This window comes from Epinephelus lanceolatus, chromosome 22 (genome assembly GCF_041903045.1).
Source record: "Epinephelus lanceolatus isolate andai-2023 chromosome 22, ASM4190304v1, whole genome shotgun sequence".
Classification (NCBI taxonomy): Eukaryota; Metazoa; Chordata; class Actinopteri; order Perciformes; family Serranidae; genus Epinephelus; species Epinephelus lanceolatus.
The window spans coordinates 27,280,812-27,300,289 of NC_135755.1; the positions used below are offsets into that span (position 1 = coordinate 27,280,812).

General features: G+C 41.4%; 1 protein-coding gene and 1 long non-coding RNA gene across 2 annotated transcripts in view; one reads left to right on the top strand and one right to left on the bottom strand.

Moving 5' to 3' along the window:
* Positions 1–1,662: 1,662 nt before the first annotated feature.
* Positions 1,663–19,478, bottom strand: part of m1ap (meiosis 1 associated protein) — a 40,321-nt gene continuing 22,505 nt past the window's right edge. Inside the window, exons 4-11 of the mRNA XM_033610206.2 lie at positions 9,945–10,100; positions 9,681–9,840; positions 5,605–5,746; positions 5,365–5,428; positions 5,106–5,248; positions 3,878–3,993; positions 3,662–3,743; positions 1,663–1,890 (exon numbers count right to left, since the gene is read on the bottom strand). Coding sequence (XP_033466097.2) covers positions 1,663–1,890; positions 3,662–3,743; positions 3,878–3,993; positions 5,106–5,248; positions 5,365–5,428; positions 5,605–5,746; positions 9,681–9,840; positions 9,945–10,100 — 1,091 coding nt within the window. The remainder of the gene's footprint in view (positions 1,891–3,661; positions 3,744–3,877; positions 3,994–5,105; positions 5,249–5,364; positions 5,429–5,604; positions 5,747–9,680; positions 9,841–9,944; positions 10,101–19,478) is intronic.
* LOC117246352 (uncharacterized) lies at positions 6,064–6,783 on the top strand. The gene is made up of 2 exons (XR_004500706.2): positions 6,064–6,143; positions 6,285–6,783. It is a non-coding gene; the product is annotated as an uncharacterized LOC117246352 (long non-coding RNA).

Genomic DNA, 19,478 nt, shown 5'->3' on the forward strand with positions numbered 1-19,478 from the left:
TTTGACCTTTTGGGGACAGAGAGTCTGCTGTTGTTCTATCTGAACAAATTTATGAACACGGTGACTCTCCGAGCTTGTGGTGATGAAGAAGAAAGTACTGAGAGAGAGAGAGAGAGAGAGAGAGAGAGAGAGAGAGAAAGGGAACGGAGATGGTGAGAGAGAAGTGGGTAAAATGTCAGCGGGCAGTTTTGGAGGTCCGGTCAAATTCTCTTCTGAGACAAAAGGATCGTTGTGGATGTAATCCGTGAATGCGGAAGTCCTATGACATCACAACGCCATGAAGTCATTTGCCACTGGGTAGTCCCTAATGTTATAAGGTTCAGCAAGGGGGTGGAATGGCGGGAGACTGATTAAGCCTGTGTGTGAATATGCATGGCTGACAAGGCTGCTTGACAAGGAATAAATTAATATTAGTGACGATGGATGCGCGCATGAGCATGACTCAATGATTAAATGTGTGAATGTAATATTGTGCAGAAATCAGCCTGTGATGTCACTGCATGAACGCCATTCACTTCCTCTCCAAATCTCAAACACAGAATGGAAATTGCTCTTCAATGCAAACCTTTGGTGTCAACCTTAAAAGACATACTGCCATTTTTTTATACGTTCTCTGTCGTCTCTGTTCTCCTTCCATCCACCCCCTTCACGCTGCCTTTCAACCCCCAGAGAGCAAGCTGGCTATGGGGGTGAAGGAGAGCAGAGAGGCCCCTCTGTCTGCTGCTTTATTCACTGTCTCATTAAAACAGTGAAGCTGTGTTCAGACCGCGGCTTAAGGGCAAAATGGAAATGGAATGCGCATATGTGTGTTTGTCTATAAGTCACTACGCACTATGGCACTATAGCTGCAGTATGTCTGCTTTATTGTGCCTGAGCCATAATTTTGTAACCGCTTTCTGCCTGTCTAGATTTTTTTTACGCTGCTGTGTGGTAGTGGGTGTGCTGTAACGTGGAGAAAAGACTTCCTATGTATCCTTTAATCCCCCTCTGATCTCCCACACCACCCACCTTTTGTTCTTTTTTTATCATTACTTATGGCTTTCTGTTCCTTCCCTCCATTTTTTGACTCTTTCCAGGCCTCCATTGTCCCGCTGTTTCCCTTCTTTTCATCTTTTCTCCTGCTTTTTCATTGTTCACGGTGTGTGATTTGGAAGTTTTCGCTGCCTCAGCAATCTAAAGATGGCAGCGAGTCGAAACTTTCCTTTCACACATGCACACACACACACACACACACACACACACACACACAGACGTGCTAAATTCAGATCTGGCTAACACTGTTCATGTGGTGACAATAAATAGAGATGAATTGAAGTATCAAAAGAAGCTGTAACCCCCCCAGAGTGCAGTGCAGAGCAATGTGTGTGTTCGCAGTGTGAGACCGTGCGAGTTTATGTGCAAATCAGAGTGTCTTTCCCTCCTTTACAAAGTCTTTAAAGCCTTTACGAGCTGCCTGATTACTCACAAACTTTACAATGGGGGCCGATTAGCCAAATGTGCGTGTGACTAAGCTGCAGTTCACTGGAAAGCCCTTTGAAGTGGCAGGTCAGGATGCTGAAGGTTATTAAAGTGCATGTGGTCAATGACTTGTTGAGGACGCACTACCCCTTCTCTCTCACACTCTTATCTCCCTTTCACTGTGTTGCTCCGTCAGCCACTTTCTTACTGTATTACCATGGAGTCATCATCATCTTTGTCTTCCTCCTGTTGAGTAGGGGCTGGGGCCTGACGGCTTCCTCTCCCACTGCTGCTAAGGAGCTTCAGAGCTGGACGAGAGGCCTTAGCAGGAGGAGGTCCCAGGAAGGAGGAGTGGGAGGAGGACGAGGGCAGAGGAGCCACAGTGGCCCTGACCTTGCTGTTCATTCCCACTTGGCGACCCTGGTTTTGTGGCTGAGTGGAGACAACACACAGGCTTTTTATTTCAAGTTTAAGCCTTGAAAAACACTTATTCAATGCTGCTTAAAGTGATATTCAACTTTGATCAAATAAGAAAGGCAGGAAAACAAAGAGTGAGATAAATGAGAGGAAGAGAAGGAGGCTCTGGAGAAGGTGGAACAAAAGAATTTCAGAGGAATAGAAGAGAGGAGGAAGACATTAAGAGATACAAACATCACGGGGAAAGTTAAGGGTTATGTTCCGCTGTAGTGAATAAAAAGAGAGCGTGCCAAAGAATAGGACAAAACCAGAGCAGAGCGGATGAACATTTTCTCTGTGCTTTGCCGCTGTAGTGAACTATTTGCATGTCAGCAGCCTTATCGAGCCTGATGAGTCACACTGCCAACAGCTACACACTCTCAGGTCACAGTGGGCCTCAGTGGATGGAACGTGGAAGGATGAAAAGTTAAGATCTTTACACGTGTCTGTAAAAATGACACCTACTATAATCGGTGTGAAATTTCTGTATATTATGAGTTATTTCCCAGTAGCTGAATTGTTACCAGATTGAGAATTTTGCTAATGTATCATGTAACAAATACAAATGCATCTAAACCTCTATTTTGTGACATAAAACCCTTGCACATTAACTATGTTATCTTTAAAAATGGTGTAGAAGATCACAGAGTACTGGCATGTCAGATAGTTTTATCAGTCTTTGGAACTCATTATGAAAAATAAAAAAGAAAGATTCACAGCATAATCGGAGTCTGTTTTAAAACACACTGAGATAACCCATTCTCTTCATGTATTAAAGTTTTAGTTTTAGGCCCATGTGCATCCTTTTATATAGACAATAAGTGTATATTCATATTTTAAGTACTGTACTTATGTGAATTTTTAAAAGTACTGGCACGTTACACACGCTGCTATTTTATGGTACTACCGCACTACAATTTAGATGTAGATGTCTACATGAAAACTTGGTGAGTTTATGAAATACAAAACATTGTTAAAGATAAACCACTGGTTCTTTTCGGCTTGTGATCTCTTGTATAAAAATTGGTGAGAGGAATCTTGTCATGTGTCAGATGTATATGAGTCGCAGTTCCCCCAAAGAGCCATTTCCCCTCTAAACTTCTCACATGGTTTCATTTAAATAACTGCACAAATGATTCAGTATTTCAAAAAACTTTCCCATAAATCATGTCACGACCTCCCAGGTTTATCTGGCGATCCTTGGTCAGAAAGCAATGGACCAAACTGTATATGAAGTAATTAAAGCTAGCTCCACCTCGACCTGCCACAACAGTGAAATACTGCTGCGTACACACTGGTGCAACTGTATTAATAATATAATGTATTACAACTTAACAGTCACATTTCTGCAACGAGACTATGTTTACTTCTAATAGGTTCAGTAAGTTAAGCTGATGATACTTATGACAATTGTTTAAGTATGATTGTTTATGCAGGACTTCTGCTACATATTACATAAAAGGCTGTTTCATGCTTGCTCTGTGTATATACACACTAAACTGCATAGGGTCAGTGCTGCCATCTGTTGAGTAAATAGGGAAGTGAGAGGTGAGGAGGAAGTTGCATTATTAAAGCACACACTCCATGCACACAAACTTAATGGTGTGTATAAAAAATATTACTCCTGCTTTGTGCTGTCAAACTGCTCCTGACTCGTGTTATCACCTTTGCTCATGTAATAATCATTGTGCTCATCTTTATGAGCAGCATCATGACCTTTACACTGCCATAAAGCTGCTGCGTTTACCTGCCGCTGCTGTCTGTTGCCTGTAGCTTTAGGGCCCTCTAGTGGTTGAGACTGGTCTCTGTGGGCGGCTGCTGGCTGCAGCCTGCAATCAACAACCATCACCATCAATATCACATCATCTTTGATCTCCATTACATCCAAATTATCCCACTGTTTTGACATTATCACAAGGGCCACACAGATTTATTTGCATCATCGCATCAACCCCCCTCTGACCTGTATGGGTATCGTGGCTGTGAGAGCAGGCCTCTGCTCCTGAGGTGCTGGTACAGGTTACTGCTCAGAGACAGAGGGTTGAACACACACTCCTCATCCAGCTGAGCGAGACAACCCTGAGAGAAAACAAACATCATTCCAGTATCATATGCATATCTGAACATCTGTTTGTCAGCTTTGAGAACATGTACACGCTGTTTACACTTTGCTAACATGCAAATAAACTAACTGGAGGAGTTACACACATACAAGGCTATATCCTGTCCAAAATAAACACACACAACAATATGATGACAACTGTTTCATTCTAAAAATGAAATTAAAACTTAAAATGATTGCCCAAAAAACAAAATCAGAAGTGCTTCTACCCACGATAACCATAATTAATGTCTTCTATCACAATTTATATCTATCTATTTATATATATATATATATATATATATATACATATGTATATGTATATATCTACTAATTTGTATAGCCGCCCAAAATTGGGCAATAGCAGATCTGAAAAAGTTATCTTATCTGATGAGTCTCGATTTCTGCTGCAACATTCAGATTGTAGGGTCAGGATTTGGTGTAAACAACATCAAAGTATGGATCCATCCTGCCTTGTATCAACATATCAGGCTGTTGGTGGTAGTATATTGGTCTGAGGGATATTTTCTTGGTACACTTTGGGCCCCTTAGTATCACCTGAGCATCTTTTAAACACCACAGCCAACCTGAGTATTCTTGCTGACAATGTCTGTCCCTCTATGACCACACTGTGCCCATCTTGCAGCGTAGCACGCCATGTCACAGAGCACAAATCATCTCTGTTGTTTTAACATGACAATGAGTTCACTGTACTCCAATGGCCTCCACAGTCACCAGATCTCAATCCAATAGAGCATATCTGGGATGTTGTGAAAGAGGAGATTCGCCTTGTGTGTGTGCAGCTGAAAAATCTGCAGCAAAATCTCTGAGGAATGTTTCCAACACTTTGCCACAATGTATGAAGGCAGTTCTGAAGGCAAAAGGGGTTCAAACTCGTACAAGCAAGGTGTACCTAACAGTGGCCCATGCACATACAGTATACAGTATATATTTCTAGATGAGTGTTAGCTACATATTCAATGCCCGATATCAATAAACACACTGGTGACAAAAATCTATCTATTTTTGGAGCTCTGGATGCTTCTGTCTACTTCTGTAATTAGTTTACAATGAACAAAGGTCACCTGACCTGTATAGTGTGCATGGCATCAGGTGCAGGTTCCTGAGTGGAGACAGGTAGAGAGCAGGGCAGCAGCAGCTCTCTGGAGACCACAGGCTTCAGCAGGAGGGACAGAGACAGGGACGGCTGGAGGATGTAGTGAGAATACACACCTGTGTTGTACACAAGCACACACGCAGGGCATATGAGTGCACTCACAAGGACCGATCAATCCACAATATGACTCTCTCTCTCTTTCTCTCACACACACCAACACACACATATGGACCTGGGCCTCCCGCTGTGGACCTCTGTGCGGGCTCCACCTGCAGCAGCAGGAACAAGTCACGACTCTGAAAGAGGGAAAAACAAATGTGACATCAAACACTTTCATTTATTGGCATTGCACAGAGGAGTGCAGAGAATGTTAAGATTCAGATTATTTTGTTAAAAGGTAAAAGGGAACATGGTTTCTTTCTTGTAAAGAAAATTGTCAAAAGATGAATGAACAGCGAACACATTCACACACCCTGAGTGTGTGGCCGAGAGCGTGGAACAAGTTGTGGTTGCTCTCCATTTCATCCCAGTCCAGCTGCCAGCAGGTGGTTGGGCGGATCACCAGCGGCAGGCCATACAACACACTCTCACACACTCCGTCTGCACGCAGACTCCTGCAACACACACAGCCTTGGTTATCATGCAGACCTCAAATGACGGACTCACACTGTAATTTGCCATGGTAACGGCACTGTCTCCAATTGAAAAAAACCCCAAAACATAACACTGTGAACACTGGAAGTGAAACATTTTATGTCAAAGCAGACTTAATCTGCCTTCTCAAAGTTCCTGGAATAGTTTTCAGTAAAGCACTGTGCTGTGAATTCTCCTGTGCCCTCTAAATGGCGGCCCCTGGTGGACAGAACACTCACAACATCTGAATCCAATCATTCCCCTGCTTGATGACCAATTGCAGACAGGTGTGCTTCAAGCCACTATATAAGGCCCAAAGTCAGATCTGTAGATCTCTCTGCTCCCCATCTAACATCAGTGCCATGTGTTCCTGAGAATGTAAGTATGTTCTGTTTGTGTCATCTTTTTAGTCTGTTGTAAGCTCATTATGAATTGCAATTCAGTTCAACCTGTGATTGTTTTAATTAGTTGATTAGCACTTCTATCCATCTGTTCATCCACTATCTTCCTCTTGTCCAGGGCTGTGGGTTTAGCAGGCTGAGTGAGGCATTCCAAACATCCCTCTCCCCACCATACTATGCAGCTCCTCCTGAAGGACCCCGAGCCATTCCCTGGTCAGCCGCTTCAAGAATCACCACCTTGAGGCCTGTGTGTCCCTGTGATCCTGGGAGCTGTGTTGTCGGGGACAGTAGCTCCTGGTAGGGTCTCCCAAGGCAAAATGGTCCCAGGGGAGGGGCCAGACTTGGCAAGAAAAGAGGTGTAGCCCAGAAAAGGGGAAAATGTGTCCCCCTTCTGGAGCCAGATCCTGGAGGGGAGCTCGCCAGCGAGTCTCTGGTAGTTGGGCCTTGACCCATGGGGCTCGGCTGTGGGCTATCCACTTGCAGGTACAGGCATTGAGGTCAGGTGCATTGTGTGCCGAGCATGCTGACCACTGGCAACATAGTTTTTGGTTTATGTATTGTTTGCATTGCAGGAAACCTTGGTTCTTAAATGACAATAAAACACAAAAAATCTACAACTTTTGTCTCTCAATTTGATAACCTCAGGCGGTCTGCTAAGTTCCCAGAACCTATGAAAACTTATAACTGGCAGTATGCAAACACAACAAATCCTCATGAGTGCAAACCAGAATGACATCATCCCAGCCAAGGTGAATGTTAATGGTGACCGTCCTCCAGCTTCATTTAAATGTCGCTGCTGTAAATCATGTAAATCATCAGTATGTAAAGCACACATGCAGCACAATACTTCTGGACTGGCCACTATGCAGAACACACAAGCACAGATGACATCCATCTGCAGCTCCTTGGAACTGTACAATAAATGCAAATGATGGAAGAAACTGTATACATATTGTAGATTAGGCCAGAATGTCTGCTTTCTATCATCTATGTGTACATTTACATACAACACAAGCAGCGCTCCCCTGTATATGTGATGCTGTATTTTTAAAGGAATGACTAGCTTTTAAGCCACAGCTTTTTAGATCAGTTGTCACCTACTGATCAACCAGTCGTACACTAGCTGTTTTAAATCTACCTAAAACTCTGTATATGTTAAGAAAATTATGAGAATACATGAAGTTTCCACATGAATCAAAGGGAAAGTTCAAGGCTTTACATATCAAATTCCAAATTTAACCCAAGCACTCTGATTCGCTGCTTGTTGTGACTTGATTTATCAGTAATTTGTTTGACTTAATGCACTTTTAGCCTCTGAAAGATTTGATTATCTGGAGATCCAAAACAACTTATTCTTGGTGCTGGTCAAAATGCAAAGTTGCTTGGAATCATGCTGCATGCCTTTCATCCCTGTTCCATGTTTGGCTTGATGTATACCCACTTCATCAAGGTTTATTAAATTATTATTTTATCCCTATAACAGTAATCCGATGTTTTGCAAGGAATTTTAGATGATTTTGTTTCCCCTTGGCACGTTTTGGTTGTGAGTAGCTAGTCTTTACTATCGTAGATTGAATGTTCAGTAATCTTAATAAGCTCAATGTTTTTGTTGTTTTTGTCTTTTTGTTTTGTGAATGATGAGCATGGAACTTGTTTTTGTCTCTTATGTATATACTCTGTCAGGCATGTCGATAGTCCTGTCCGTGGCCTGTGGACCGATTTTAATTAAACAGCCCGCAGCTTGATTTTAAAAATATACTTTATGTGACCCGCTGCACAATATTGGGAAGCAAGTTCACTTGGCATTTGTTTTGTTCACCACACGAAGGCAGGACTATTATACAGTTTGTAGACATGCACCAAGCAGGAACTTTGAAGGGGAAATTAATGTGTTTTTATACACATATGGTACACATGCTAACAAATGGTTACCTAACAGCAGACATATACTGCTTGGTAATAGGGGTGTAAATCACAAGTTTAGCCACAGTACAATATTTTATCGATTCTTTGGACAACAATACAATATTTGCTGATATCACAAAGTCTGCCACAATACGATTTTCAGCTCAGGGGCCTGTGATGGATATGAGACGATATCAGTAAATATCCTCCTTATCTTTATCTTGGCTGCTTACCATTGTCTGCCTGGTGCAAGGCTGCTAGCACAGTTTGAATGTTTGGGAAGGAAGGGTGCTTGGATGGAAATGGTGACACAGATGTACCATGAGAATATCAAAATTTAGACTTGTCTTAAAGATGACGATATGTAATTGCTGTTTTCACTTTGCATCGATGATACCATATAGATGATCCCTGAATCAAATGGATCCTGATCATTGTATCGTTACATCCCTACTAAGTAGCAGACATGGCCACAGCAAAGAAGTGTAAAGTCACCATTGAGAGCCAGCGCTTTTTAGAAGTGGTGGAAAGTTAAATACTTTTTCACTGAAAGATGAAACAGTTGCACTTAGCTCATTTCTATATTATCTTTATTTTCTAATAACCTCGGTGATGTGAGAAGCAGCTGGCCCCCAGGTATGTTTCAAACAAATATGTCCATTTAAATTTTAGGCATTTAAGGCATAAGTCCAAGGCCATTTATAATGAGTGCTCCATTAGAATAACTTTAAATTCCTTCTGCCACACTCTGCTTGTCCTGTAAGGAAACACACTACAATATAAGGACATTATAGTCAGCAAACCATTATCTGTGTTAGATTGTGCATAAAGAAAACTGGAATAAAAATGAATCAGTGTTTGTGCCTGCTGGTAAGTAGAATGAGGCTTTAGTGACTGATAAAATATTTACAATAATCGTTTGTTTTTCATTCCCTGTAGCCAGTTATATTTCCTATTTATATTGAGTCCCTGCCCTGTCCTTGGTTACCACTGTGACCATGTCTCATGAGTTCCTACTGTATGAGAATAAAAACATCTCTTCACAAACAAGTTGAGGGAACATGTCGACTCGCTTTTAAGCACGAAGCAATTTTTCTGCCCAGCTCCAGTTGTTTTGAGTGTTTTCCAGCATCGAAGCAGAACAAAGCAGACTCTGATGTGATGGGAGAGTTTCATCTAAGAAATATTCCACTACTCCCTGTTGTCAGAATGGAGCCATTCATACACAGGCCAGAGTTTTACTGGACATGCACAACATCACACACATGGCTAATGGAGCATGCACACATAATCGTATACACATGCTTAATCTCTCCGTTACTCCAACAAGGAAGCATGGATGGGGCTGGAAAGATGGTAAAGGCAGACATATCTAGACACTCCCTTTAAGGTGTTCATCTTGTTTTCTATCACAGATTTTGCTTGTTGCCAAGCGATCATCATCAGCGTAAATAGATTACACTTCCATGTTGTGTTTGAATGTGCAGCACTAGTATTTTGTTATTCCATTCATGTGAAGCTCAAAAAGCATGTGGATCTATCTGAGTTGAAAACAACAGAAGGTGACTTTTCAATGCATCTGGCTTTACTAAAAAGCCCTGTCTCTTACTTGACTGCTTTCAGTCTCTGCGGCTGCTGGCTCTGATTGGCTGATCCCTTAGTGGCAGGCAGGAAGTCCCGGATGCTCTCAGTCTTCACTCCGAGGTTGGAGTTCAGTGGGATGAGGGCTGGGCTTATCAGACGCTCCTGCATGTCACACTTCACACACACTACACAGGTGACAAATGTTATAAAAAAATAGTGTAAAAAGATAGTGGATAGTACGGTAACATGCCATCTGTATCTCTATGTCATGTTTGTGTAGCACCTGTACCTGGAATGGGACTGTCCAGAGGGTTGGGCAGCAGGAGATGCAGGTGCTCTCTGTCTCCTGCTTGCTCTTGAAGCCAAACCTTAAATACCGTCTCCATGGCGAACACGCTGTTTTCCACCCGCTGCAGATCAACCTCTGTTCCCAACATCAGAGAGTCTGAAGATGGACACACAGAGGCATCAATATTTGGATTAAAGGTAGACTGTGCTGACAGAGAATCTAAATTTAAGGCTGTTATATTCATGAGACGGGAGATCTAAGACTTTTTATGCGCACAAAAGACTTATGTCTCTCAAATTTTGGTCACAAATTAGTTAAAATCTGTGTCTGTATCTGTAAACTCTTAGAAAGCATGCACACATATGGACGAAATGAACACACAGTACCAACAGATGGCTCCATCTGTGTCTCCATACATTGAGCATAAATGAGCTTTAAGCCTTCTCCAATGTTGTTTACGAATATTTGGCAGTGCATTCAACTGGCCTCACAACTGCATACCATGTGCAACTCTGCCAGCTCAGGGCCTCCACCTCCAGCAACACTCACTGACAATTTGAGAGAAATAAGTCTTTTTTGTGCACAATAAAGTATTAGAAAAACAGGAGCAATACCAAAAGTGTTGCATTTTTAATTTTGCTCAGTGTACATTCCTTGGATAATTAACCATTTCCATGTTTGACCACTAGGTGGAAGCAGAATCCTACTAATTTTAATTTACAGTATGGCATCTGTGATTTGGTAGACATTGAAGACTCTGAGCTTGGTGTCATCTGAGGGCTTCAGTGTCTCTGGATCATCCAAAGATCTTCTTAAGCTAGACTGGATGAGAGGGCCTGGCACTGATTTCCCAAGGGAAAGAAGTAGAGCTGCATTTTGGATGTGAACTGACTACGAAGAGGAAAAAGCAGCCTCTATAATGGTCTGAAATCTGTTGCTTTTCTGGCAATTTTCAAAATGTTAATGTAGATCTCAGACTCTCCTCTCTGATTTTCTATAAGTACAGTATGCCTTATCCTATAGGACAGAAAGCAGCAGCACTGCTCTCCTCTCTTTCCCTGCTGACTTCCACTTATCATTACAGAAAAGAGAAAGAGACCCTCTGGACCTGCCCCACCCTCCTCTCCTGCTTCCTCTCTCCGTGTTGTCATCCCCCTAATGTCCATTTATTATTGCAAACTAGACACAAACCTCACAGAGCATCCCTCTTCTCCTCGTCTTCCTTCCCCTCTATCTGGCGTTTAATAGTTAATGACCCATCAGGAGATAACTAATGGGACTAAAGGGAGAGGAGAGGATCAGGAGGCACTGCGAGAGCGAGGGAGGGCACAGATGGAGGAGAGGCTGACAGAAGGAGGGGGGGATAAGACCGAGAAAGAGCACAGAAGATGGATGAAGAATAGACAAAGTATTTAAACTCTCCCTGCCAGAAACTTTTAGAAAGAAAATGAGAAACTTTAAATTCCACGAATAAAATATGTCATTGGTACTTTCATCTGTCAGAGGCAGCTACAGTACAGAAGCTATTTTTGGTTCTGGGCCAAAGTTTCCAAAAGTGCTTCATCCAGAAATAAGTACTTCATCTGAGGGGAAGGAATTGTGTTTGCTAAGTTTTTTTTGCTGATGGACGTTCGTCGTCAGATCCCTGCTGAGTGAAGGCGAGAAGGATGAGGGGAGAGAGAGGGAGAGAAAGAGAGGAGATTAAGTGGGTAACAAAGCATGTACTAATGGCACTTCTGCTTTACAAGTTTTCCTTTTATGTGTCAAAAAAGCATACTGTAAAGTCAAGATACTTTGCTTTCAATTCTGACACATGCCACATAGCTCTTGCTCTTAATATGGATTAAAGAACTTGTGTGGACTCTCAGATACTTTGGATCAGCAATAAAATAAGACCCGTATCCTTCTGTGTATCAGCATTGCTGCCTTACAGCGCAAAGTCTCAGAGAGAAAAAGTGTAAAGAAGGAAGAAGAAAGAGGAGAGAGAAGCTGGATCAATTCACATTAACCTGAAATAGGTAAAAAGACAGAGACAGAAAGGTAAAAGCTGAGGTAAGGGACCTTACAAGGACATGTACAGTCAAAGGAGGAGGACAGGGAAGAGGAAGACGGAATGTGTTCTTGCCATTATGGAAATGTGGAGATAAGAGAAACATCCTTGAGAGAACAACAGAGATGGAAGAAAGCCGGTTGAAGCAAATCAATCGCCATTCCTTTAGATAATGTCTGTCTGGGGAATAGGAATGGAAAGAGGAGGAGACGGAGTAAATGACAGAGAGGGAGGGAGAGTAGAGAGAAAGAAATATGGAAGTTGGAGTGGAGAAAAGAACAGAGGAAAGTGCAAATTACACAGAGAGACATAGCAGGAGGAAGAGGGAGAAAGGACAGGGGAAGATAAGATGAAGCAGTGAGGAGATGGATGTGTACGCTGGGTGAGGGATGATGCCGGATATGTTTGCAATTAGGCCATGAAGTGTGTATCTCTGTGTTTGTGTGCAGGAGAGAGAGAAGGAAAGAAAATGAGGTGTATTGCTTCTTATAGTCGCATAAATAACTCAAGACAGTCCATCATGTGTGTATATGTGTGTCACACTGGTTGCGCTACCGACAGAGGAGGATAGGTGAGAGCAGTTAACCTCGACGTGTGTGTTCAGTGAGTAGCTGAAGTGATGCTGCCTGCGTCTCTCCGCCAGGCTTATCTGACTCCGTGAGGAATGTGTTTACACTGCTAAATCCTCCCGCAGATGTCTCTCCTTCTCAGTCTTTGCTGAGTTCATTAAATGTTTGTTTACTGTAGGTATGCAAGATAAAAAAAAAATCAATCATGTGTTATCACTTCTCTGAGCTAACACTTATCTCTCCATGCCTCTTGGTAAATATCCTTTCTCTGGTGTAATAAGAGATTAAGAAACTATTTAACTATGAGCCAGACCAAGTGGCCCGTCCCTCTGACCTACAAGCCTAATGTGTTCCTGCATCTCATTAGCATGTCCTCTGTGTGTGTGTGTGTGTGTGTGTGTGTGTGTGTGTACACGTGAGAAGATAAGTGTGACACACATGCTGAGGTAAGGATGCAGGGTGTGAGCTGTATCTCATTTAATGTGTGTGTGTGTCTGCATACGGTACAGTATGTGTGTTGTAAATTCACAAGTCCTCATGACTCACGTTTGCCTTACACATACATGCTTTGAAAATTAATAAGGAAGATTAATTTAGACTTTAACTGTGCCTTTTCAGTTATATCCCCTTTAACCGCAAAGCCACCAAGCTGCCTCGAAGCATTTTCATTGCATCTGTTGCAACAGTTAAAACAGTTTAGATCTTAATGGCAGGAACAGAGTACCCGTTTCTGACTCATCACATCCCTGGAAACACACATCCTTTAAATACCTCACCCGCTTACTTTTACATTAGCATCTCTCCACTGTCTCCACCTGGCTAATGATCTAAGAGCTCATCCTGCCCAAATGACTCATATATGATTCCAGATGTTGACTGATGCTGATGTACGTCTAAGACACGACAACCGTTTGATTTTTTTTTTTTTACTTTAGTTAACACTTTAGTTGTGCTGTGTAGCTGCTGAAGCTAAAAAAGGCAAGCATATTTGTGATTCACCTCCACACACACACACACACACACACACACACACCCACAAATAACCCTAAACACTTTTTGATAAGATGAAAATGTAATGACTTCAATTTTGCTGTAATTTCCCCAGAGATATTCATTTTTTTGGTTAAACGATTAGCATGTTTTAGTGAAGGATGTTTTTTATTCTCACCTCTGTCACTTTTAATTGGAATATCATCCGTGGGGAACGTAAGTATTGGATCTGTAATGATCTATTTTGAAATCAAAACAGCATTAAAATGAATCCGACTAATGTATTTGTTAGCTGTCATTTGTGGACATTTTTGAAGAGTTGACCTGCAACAGGCTGTTCGTATCACCCACATAATCATGAGTTGGTAACTTTTGCGTAACCCACATGATCGAGAAGGCTGCATTCATGTGACCAATGTGCTGATGGGAGTAAAGAAGGAAGTGGTTTATAAAGAGGCAGGTTGGGGTGGTGGATTGGTCACAAAACATAGGACTTTGCCCCAGGAGACTGGCATTCAGAAACATGAGAAACCAAATGAACTCTGAGTTATTTCAAGGTACATCTTCACCATGTTTCTTTTCCTAAACCTAACCCTGAGTGAATTTAGGTCAAGTATATATCTTTATTTTAGGCGTTGCCTACAACCTTCCTTCTGGAGTAGATCAGGCATGCTAGCTCTGTAACTTCTTTCAAATCTCTCTTAAAAACACACTTTTTAAGAATTGCTTTCTCTTGATCAGGTTAATCTTTCATTTTGCTTTATGTATGTGAACTGTTTTAGTATTTCATACCTCGCTTATCATTACATCAATTCTACTTTTATCTATTTATCTGGCAATTTGTCTTGTTTCATTTTTTGAAAAGTGCTAAATAAGCTAAGTTATTATCATTATTAAAATGACAACCAGATATCCACCAAACCGGCTGAGGCCACCTCCATCACTTAAACCCCCAAAGACATGAGTGTCTCCACAACCAGATAGGCACTTATTTTGCTCTGCATGCTGGTAATAACATGTTAATCACTTTGGGGAGATAACTTAATTTCTGTAACAGACATTCTTCTCCCTCTCAATCTCATCTCCTTTTTCACCCTCCCTGTGCCATTTCTTTTCCTGACCCTCAGCTCCCTCTGTCCCACCCTGGCCCTCGCCCAGTAATGCTTCCTTTCATTCTATGCATTAGGAAGAGTGCATCATCCTCATGACCATCGACCAATGTAACATTAGCTTGTGTGGGGGAAATTAGTGATGCAGTGAGCTAATGCAGCTCCACAAGAGGAAGCAGAGCGGTACTCTACAACCCTGTCCTCACTCATTCATTTAGACATGGATCAGCTTTACCAGCCACAGATAATGGACACTGTGCTGTGTGGAAGCTTTTAACCATCACAGTGTCTAATTCCAGAATCATCATGGAAGGAAAACTACTCTGAAGTTTGCTAAATTACTTACAGAAAAACAGAAATATTTGGGTATTATTTGCACTAACATAACTATGTTCAATTGGGTATTACAAGTAAGATCATGAGTTGATTAAAATGATGATTTACTTGGTCCAGTTTCAGATCTCTTCGAGGTCTGTTTATCCATTCGCAAGACCTTAATTTTTTATGTAGATTATGGCATCTTACTGATAACATCTCCTCCAATGAGGTCATAGGACACATACAAAACAGCTGGAGTTGGAGCTGGAAGGAAATGAGCTGCTTCTTCTGTGATAGTTCAATATAAATATTCTGGACACTTACTGTGATTAAGCTCTCACATTAAAGGATTACATGAATGTATTACTTGGATCTCATTCAGTTGGTCTGGCCATCAATTCCATTGGTTATGATAGCACATTACTCACCAAGTAATTGTTTATTCAGCTATCGTTATATCACTAAAAATAAAAGACAAATCTCAGCATTTAACTTGTTACTAACAAAAGCACCCCATTTGAAATGAACCACAATTATCCTTTAACACTCAGGCTGAATAATAAAAGTGCATGTTTTCCATCATGCTTTCATAGCTTACAAAAGTATTACCCTATTAAAATTTCACTCTCAGTTCACCAGGTAGCTCTCATTATGTAATCTAAAGAAAAATATCCTTTCTTGGAACCAATGTGTCAATGTCATACAGAGGTGAGTCAACCCTGTAATTAAATCCCCTGACACAAACTTCACAAAATGTACATAAACATGCATTGATGACCATCTGTGGAATTTCCCTCTGACATCCATATTTCACTTACAGACCGCATACAGTCAGTCCTTGTCTGTCAGTGTGTCTGTGTGAGCATTAATGATGAATAGCTCATTGATGTAGCTTGAGACCGTGACAAATAGGACATTGATCATCTGGTCTGAAACAGAGGCGCTCGACAAACCAGCGGCTGTGTGACCTAATTGCCTTGCAGTCACTTCTGACAAAGCCATGCGGTCACGGGGACAATTAAATCTGACGGACACTTGGAAAGGACGAGAGGACGGCGAGGGGGCGACAACAGTTATCTGGCTGTCATCGCTGAGGATGAATAACAAGAGACAAATACTTGAGTGGGCAAAAAAGGGGAAATCCTTTTATGACAGCTTGTTAGGTGTGTTACCACATTTCTTGTTTGTTTTTTTTTATTATGTACATATGCAAAGTGTGAGTGGATGCTGCAAAAGCAAGCATCAACATAAAAGAAGTCCCTCATTTTTCTGCTTTTAATTTGAGCAGCCAATAAGATGTCTCTTGTAGGCAACCACAAATCTGTCCCCTTACCAAACTAATATCAAACTAATCATATAAACCTTGGTTGTTAAGGCAAATATTTCATGTTATAGTGAGTCCGATCAGCAGACAGACAGAAGTAAAGTGATGGCAAGAGATTGACTGCCTGGTTTCAAGCAGAATCTGGAATAGGAGAGGTGGGAGAGAAGGACACACAGAGACTCCGAGAGCATGGCAGCTGGACGACTTCTTTGAAGCACTTGAAAAAGACAAGAGGAGGGAGGATGAGAGGAGCCCTGCGGACAGTATTCATGGAGCCACATAAGAGAGGACAGAGGGAAAAGAAACCAGAAAGATGATTAAAAATGACTGATATCTACTTTTTAGGAAGTATACTTCTTTGAGGACCAAACAATGACAACAGTTAATCACAGTTGTAACTGAATTAAACATTACTCAGAAAGAGTCCACTTTCCAGGAATCAACAAGCGCTCACACTCATAGTTAACCCTGCACACATTGTAAACAAAAAAAAGAAAGAGGACAAGGAGGAACGATGATGGTGACAGAGCAGACCTATAAAAGAGGGCGTGGAGAGGAGATGGGTGCACAGTCGAGAGATTGGAGAGGCGATAGCAAATAACAAACCTCTCAGAATAAGAAGAAGGGATGAATGACCTTGTATTCCCTAAGTGGCTTGAAAGCCAAGATGAGAGAGACACACAGTCTATCTGTGTATGCTCAGATACAGATAAAGATGACAGGAAGAGAGACAGACATGCACGCACAAGGAGCAGTGATTTTGTCCTCTGATTTTTGTCCTGTCAAATCGGTGGTTAGAGAAATAGAGAGAGGGTAAATGAGAGGAAATGAGATGAAAATAGGGGAGGAAATAGGAGAAAGTAAATTCGTGAGAAACGAGCAAAAGGGTGAAAAGAGGAACAGAAGAGAGATTTGGAAGGCAGAGGCTGTGTTGGAGATTAACTGATGTTTCATAGATACCAAATTCAATAGTTTAGACTAATTTCGGTACTTGTTAAGACGTAAACTAACCTCCAGCAAATGAAACAGAAATCGAAATTGAGTTTAATTGCTGTTTTGTGACGATAAGACAATCCTAGCAGGTTGGATTTTTTCTCAGTTAAAGCACAGAAGAAAAAATGTTAGCATATTCTTTAGCAACACTAGTGGTGTGGTTCCATGACTGGCAATATTGATCCTTCAGGTGGTTGGTTGGCCCCCCACTTTGGTCCTGACTGAAACTACGTCATGAGGTGATGAGGACAGAAGAGAGATGGGTAGTCAAAGAATGGTGACAAGAAAGTTTAACACTCTCTAGGTGTTTAATAGTTGCAAACTACTTTGAGGCTGGCTGATCAACATTACTTGCTTTGAAGACTATCATTTTTAAAGCTAGGTAGTTTTATCTTGTGAAACTAGACAGCCCAAGGCTATTGGCACCAACCATGTCACCTTAGCTTGTCAAAAAGGGGGTTTAATAACACTCCAAATTTGGCGAGGGAACAACTGGCATGGCCACTTTCAAATGGGTCCCTTGAACTCTCACCTCAAGATTTCTGATTGAAAATGGGTTCTATGGTAGTCTTCCCTAAGCACGAGAAGGCTTGTTCCCAGTAAATCTATTACTCCTTACAATCAATGTACTCTTTCGAATTAAAGTTGTATATTTATCTTTTTGAAGAAATCAGCCTATCTGAGGACCAATGATTCACCTAACACATGTATGTACTGATCATAGACTGTATATAAAGGTGGACAGCATGACAGCTCCCCAAAAGTGAAGCCGAAACATCTTAATTGCCCCCTAGTGGCTGGCTGCAGTATAGGTCGTAAAGCCCGTCTTCTCTGTTAGTGCATAGGACATTGGCTAAACTAAAAACTAGAACACATCAAATACATTTTTTTCCAAAGGCAGTTTCTGTCATTTATGGTAGTTTTTTTAATCACACTGCTGTATGTTCAAGGGATGAGTTTGGTTTTAATTAGTTATTCAGTGCTATAAAATGGGGATTTCACAAAATGTCTAACAACTGTGTGAGCCAATCAGTGAGCTCGCATTCAGTTGTGCTGGGACGGGGGTTATGGGCAGGAAATGTGATACCTTGGAAATCACTACTGTTCAGATTCTGGCTCCAAATGATGTCAGCAAAACAAGATGGCAACGACCGTATCTCAGGTATTTTAGCTTCACTTCTGTACAGTAAGGGTAAGTGGAGATTCGTCGTCCATCTTTTTATACAGTCTATGATACAGATACACATTTAAACTGGATTTTTTGTGGAACTCAAAATGTAAGTGCACCAGTATTAGTCTTTGCACATCAGATAATTAGTAGTATTAACTGTAAAATAAGAAGCCAATCAGTGGGTGATTTCTTAAGTCTCCATGTTGACATTGTTGACAACTAGCCTATATAGACTACTAAAACAGCATAATGAAATTTCTTTAACTTAATTATGACTTTTGGTTTTAGTGTGTCACCACGGAATTTTCAGTGGCCATCCCTATTAAAAATGTATGAAGGCCCTAGTGCTTTAAGAAGTAATTTCCTTCGTTTTTTTCTATATGTCTTTGTCTGCTCGCTTTCTCTGTCTTCACCAAACATCTGTTGTTCTGAAAGAAAGGGCAAGAGATGGGTAACTGAAACAGCTCTCTTGAGCTGCAAAATATGTAACGGCTAACCGCAACCACAAGAAGACTCCACCCTTTAATGTCTATCAGCTGGTTGATATCAACTTTTTTGCTTCCTGCTATGAATATCTTTGTCAGGCTCTACTGTGGACCTACATTGTTCTAATCTCCATAAGATCTGTTTTCTTGTGACCTTATGACTAACTGGGCTGAAAATGGTTAAACAGTACAACAGACAAGATCAAAAGATTTATATGAAGAGTGACTGACAGATTTTAGGAGGGGTTAGATAAAGAATGTTGTGTGTGCATGATGCGGAGCAACCAGCCATCTCTCAGCGTGGGACTAATAGGTTCCATATCCTAGTGTGAAGAGTGATGCCAGTCTCCATCTGTACGACCACCTGCTGCTCTGCTAACGTCAGACAGAGGTGTGAACAGCCTGACCTTGGCACCATGTGTGTGGTAAGATGAAAAACATGCTCACCTAAAATTTATGCATCCTAATATCAATCATGTGAAACCATATTTACATATAAATACATCCCCATTCCTGCAATGTTCT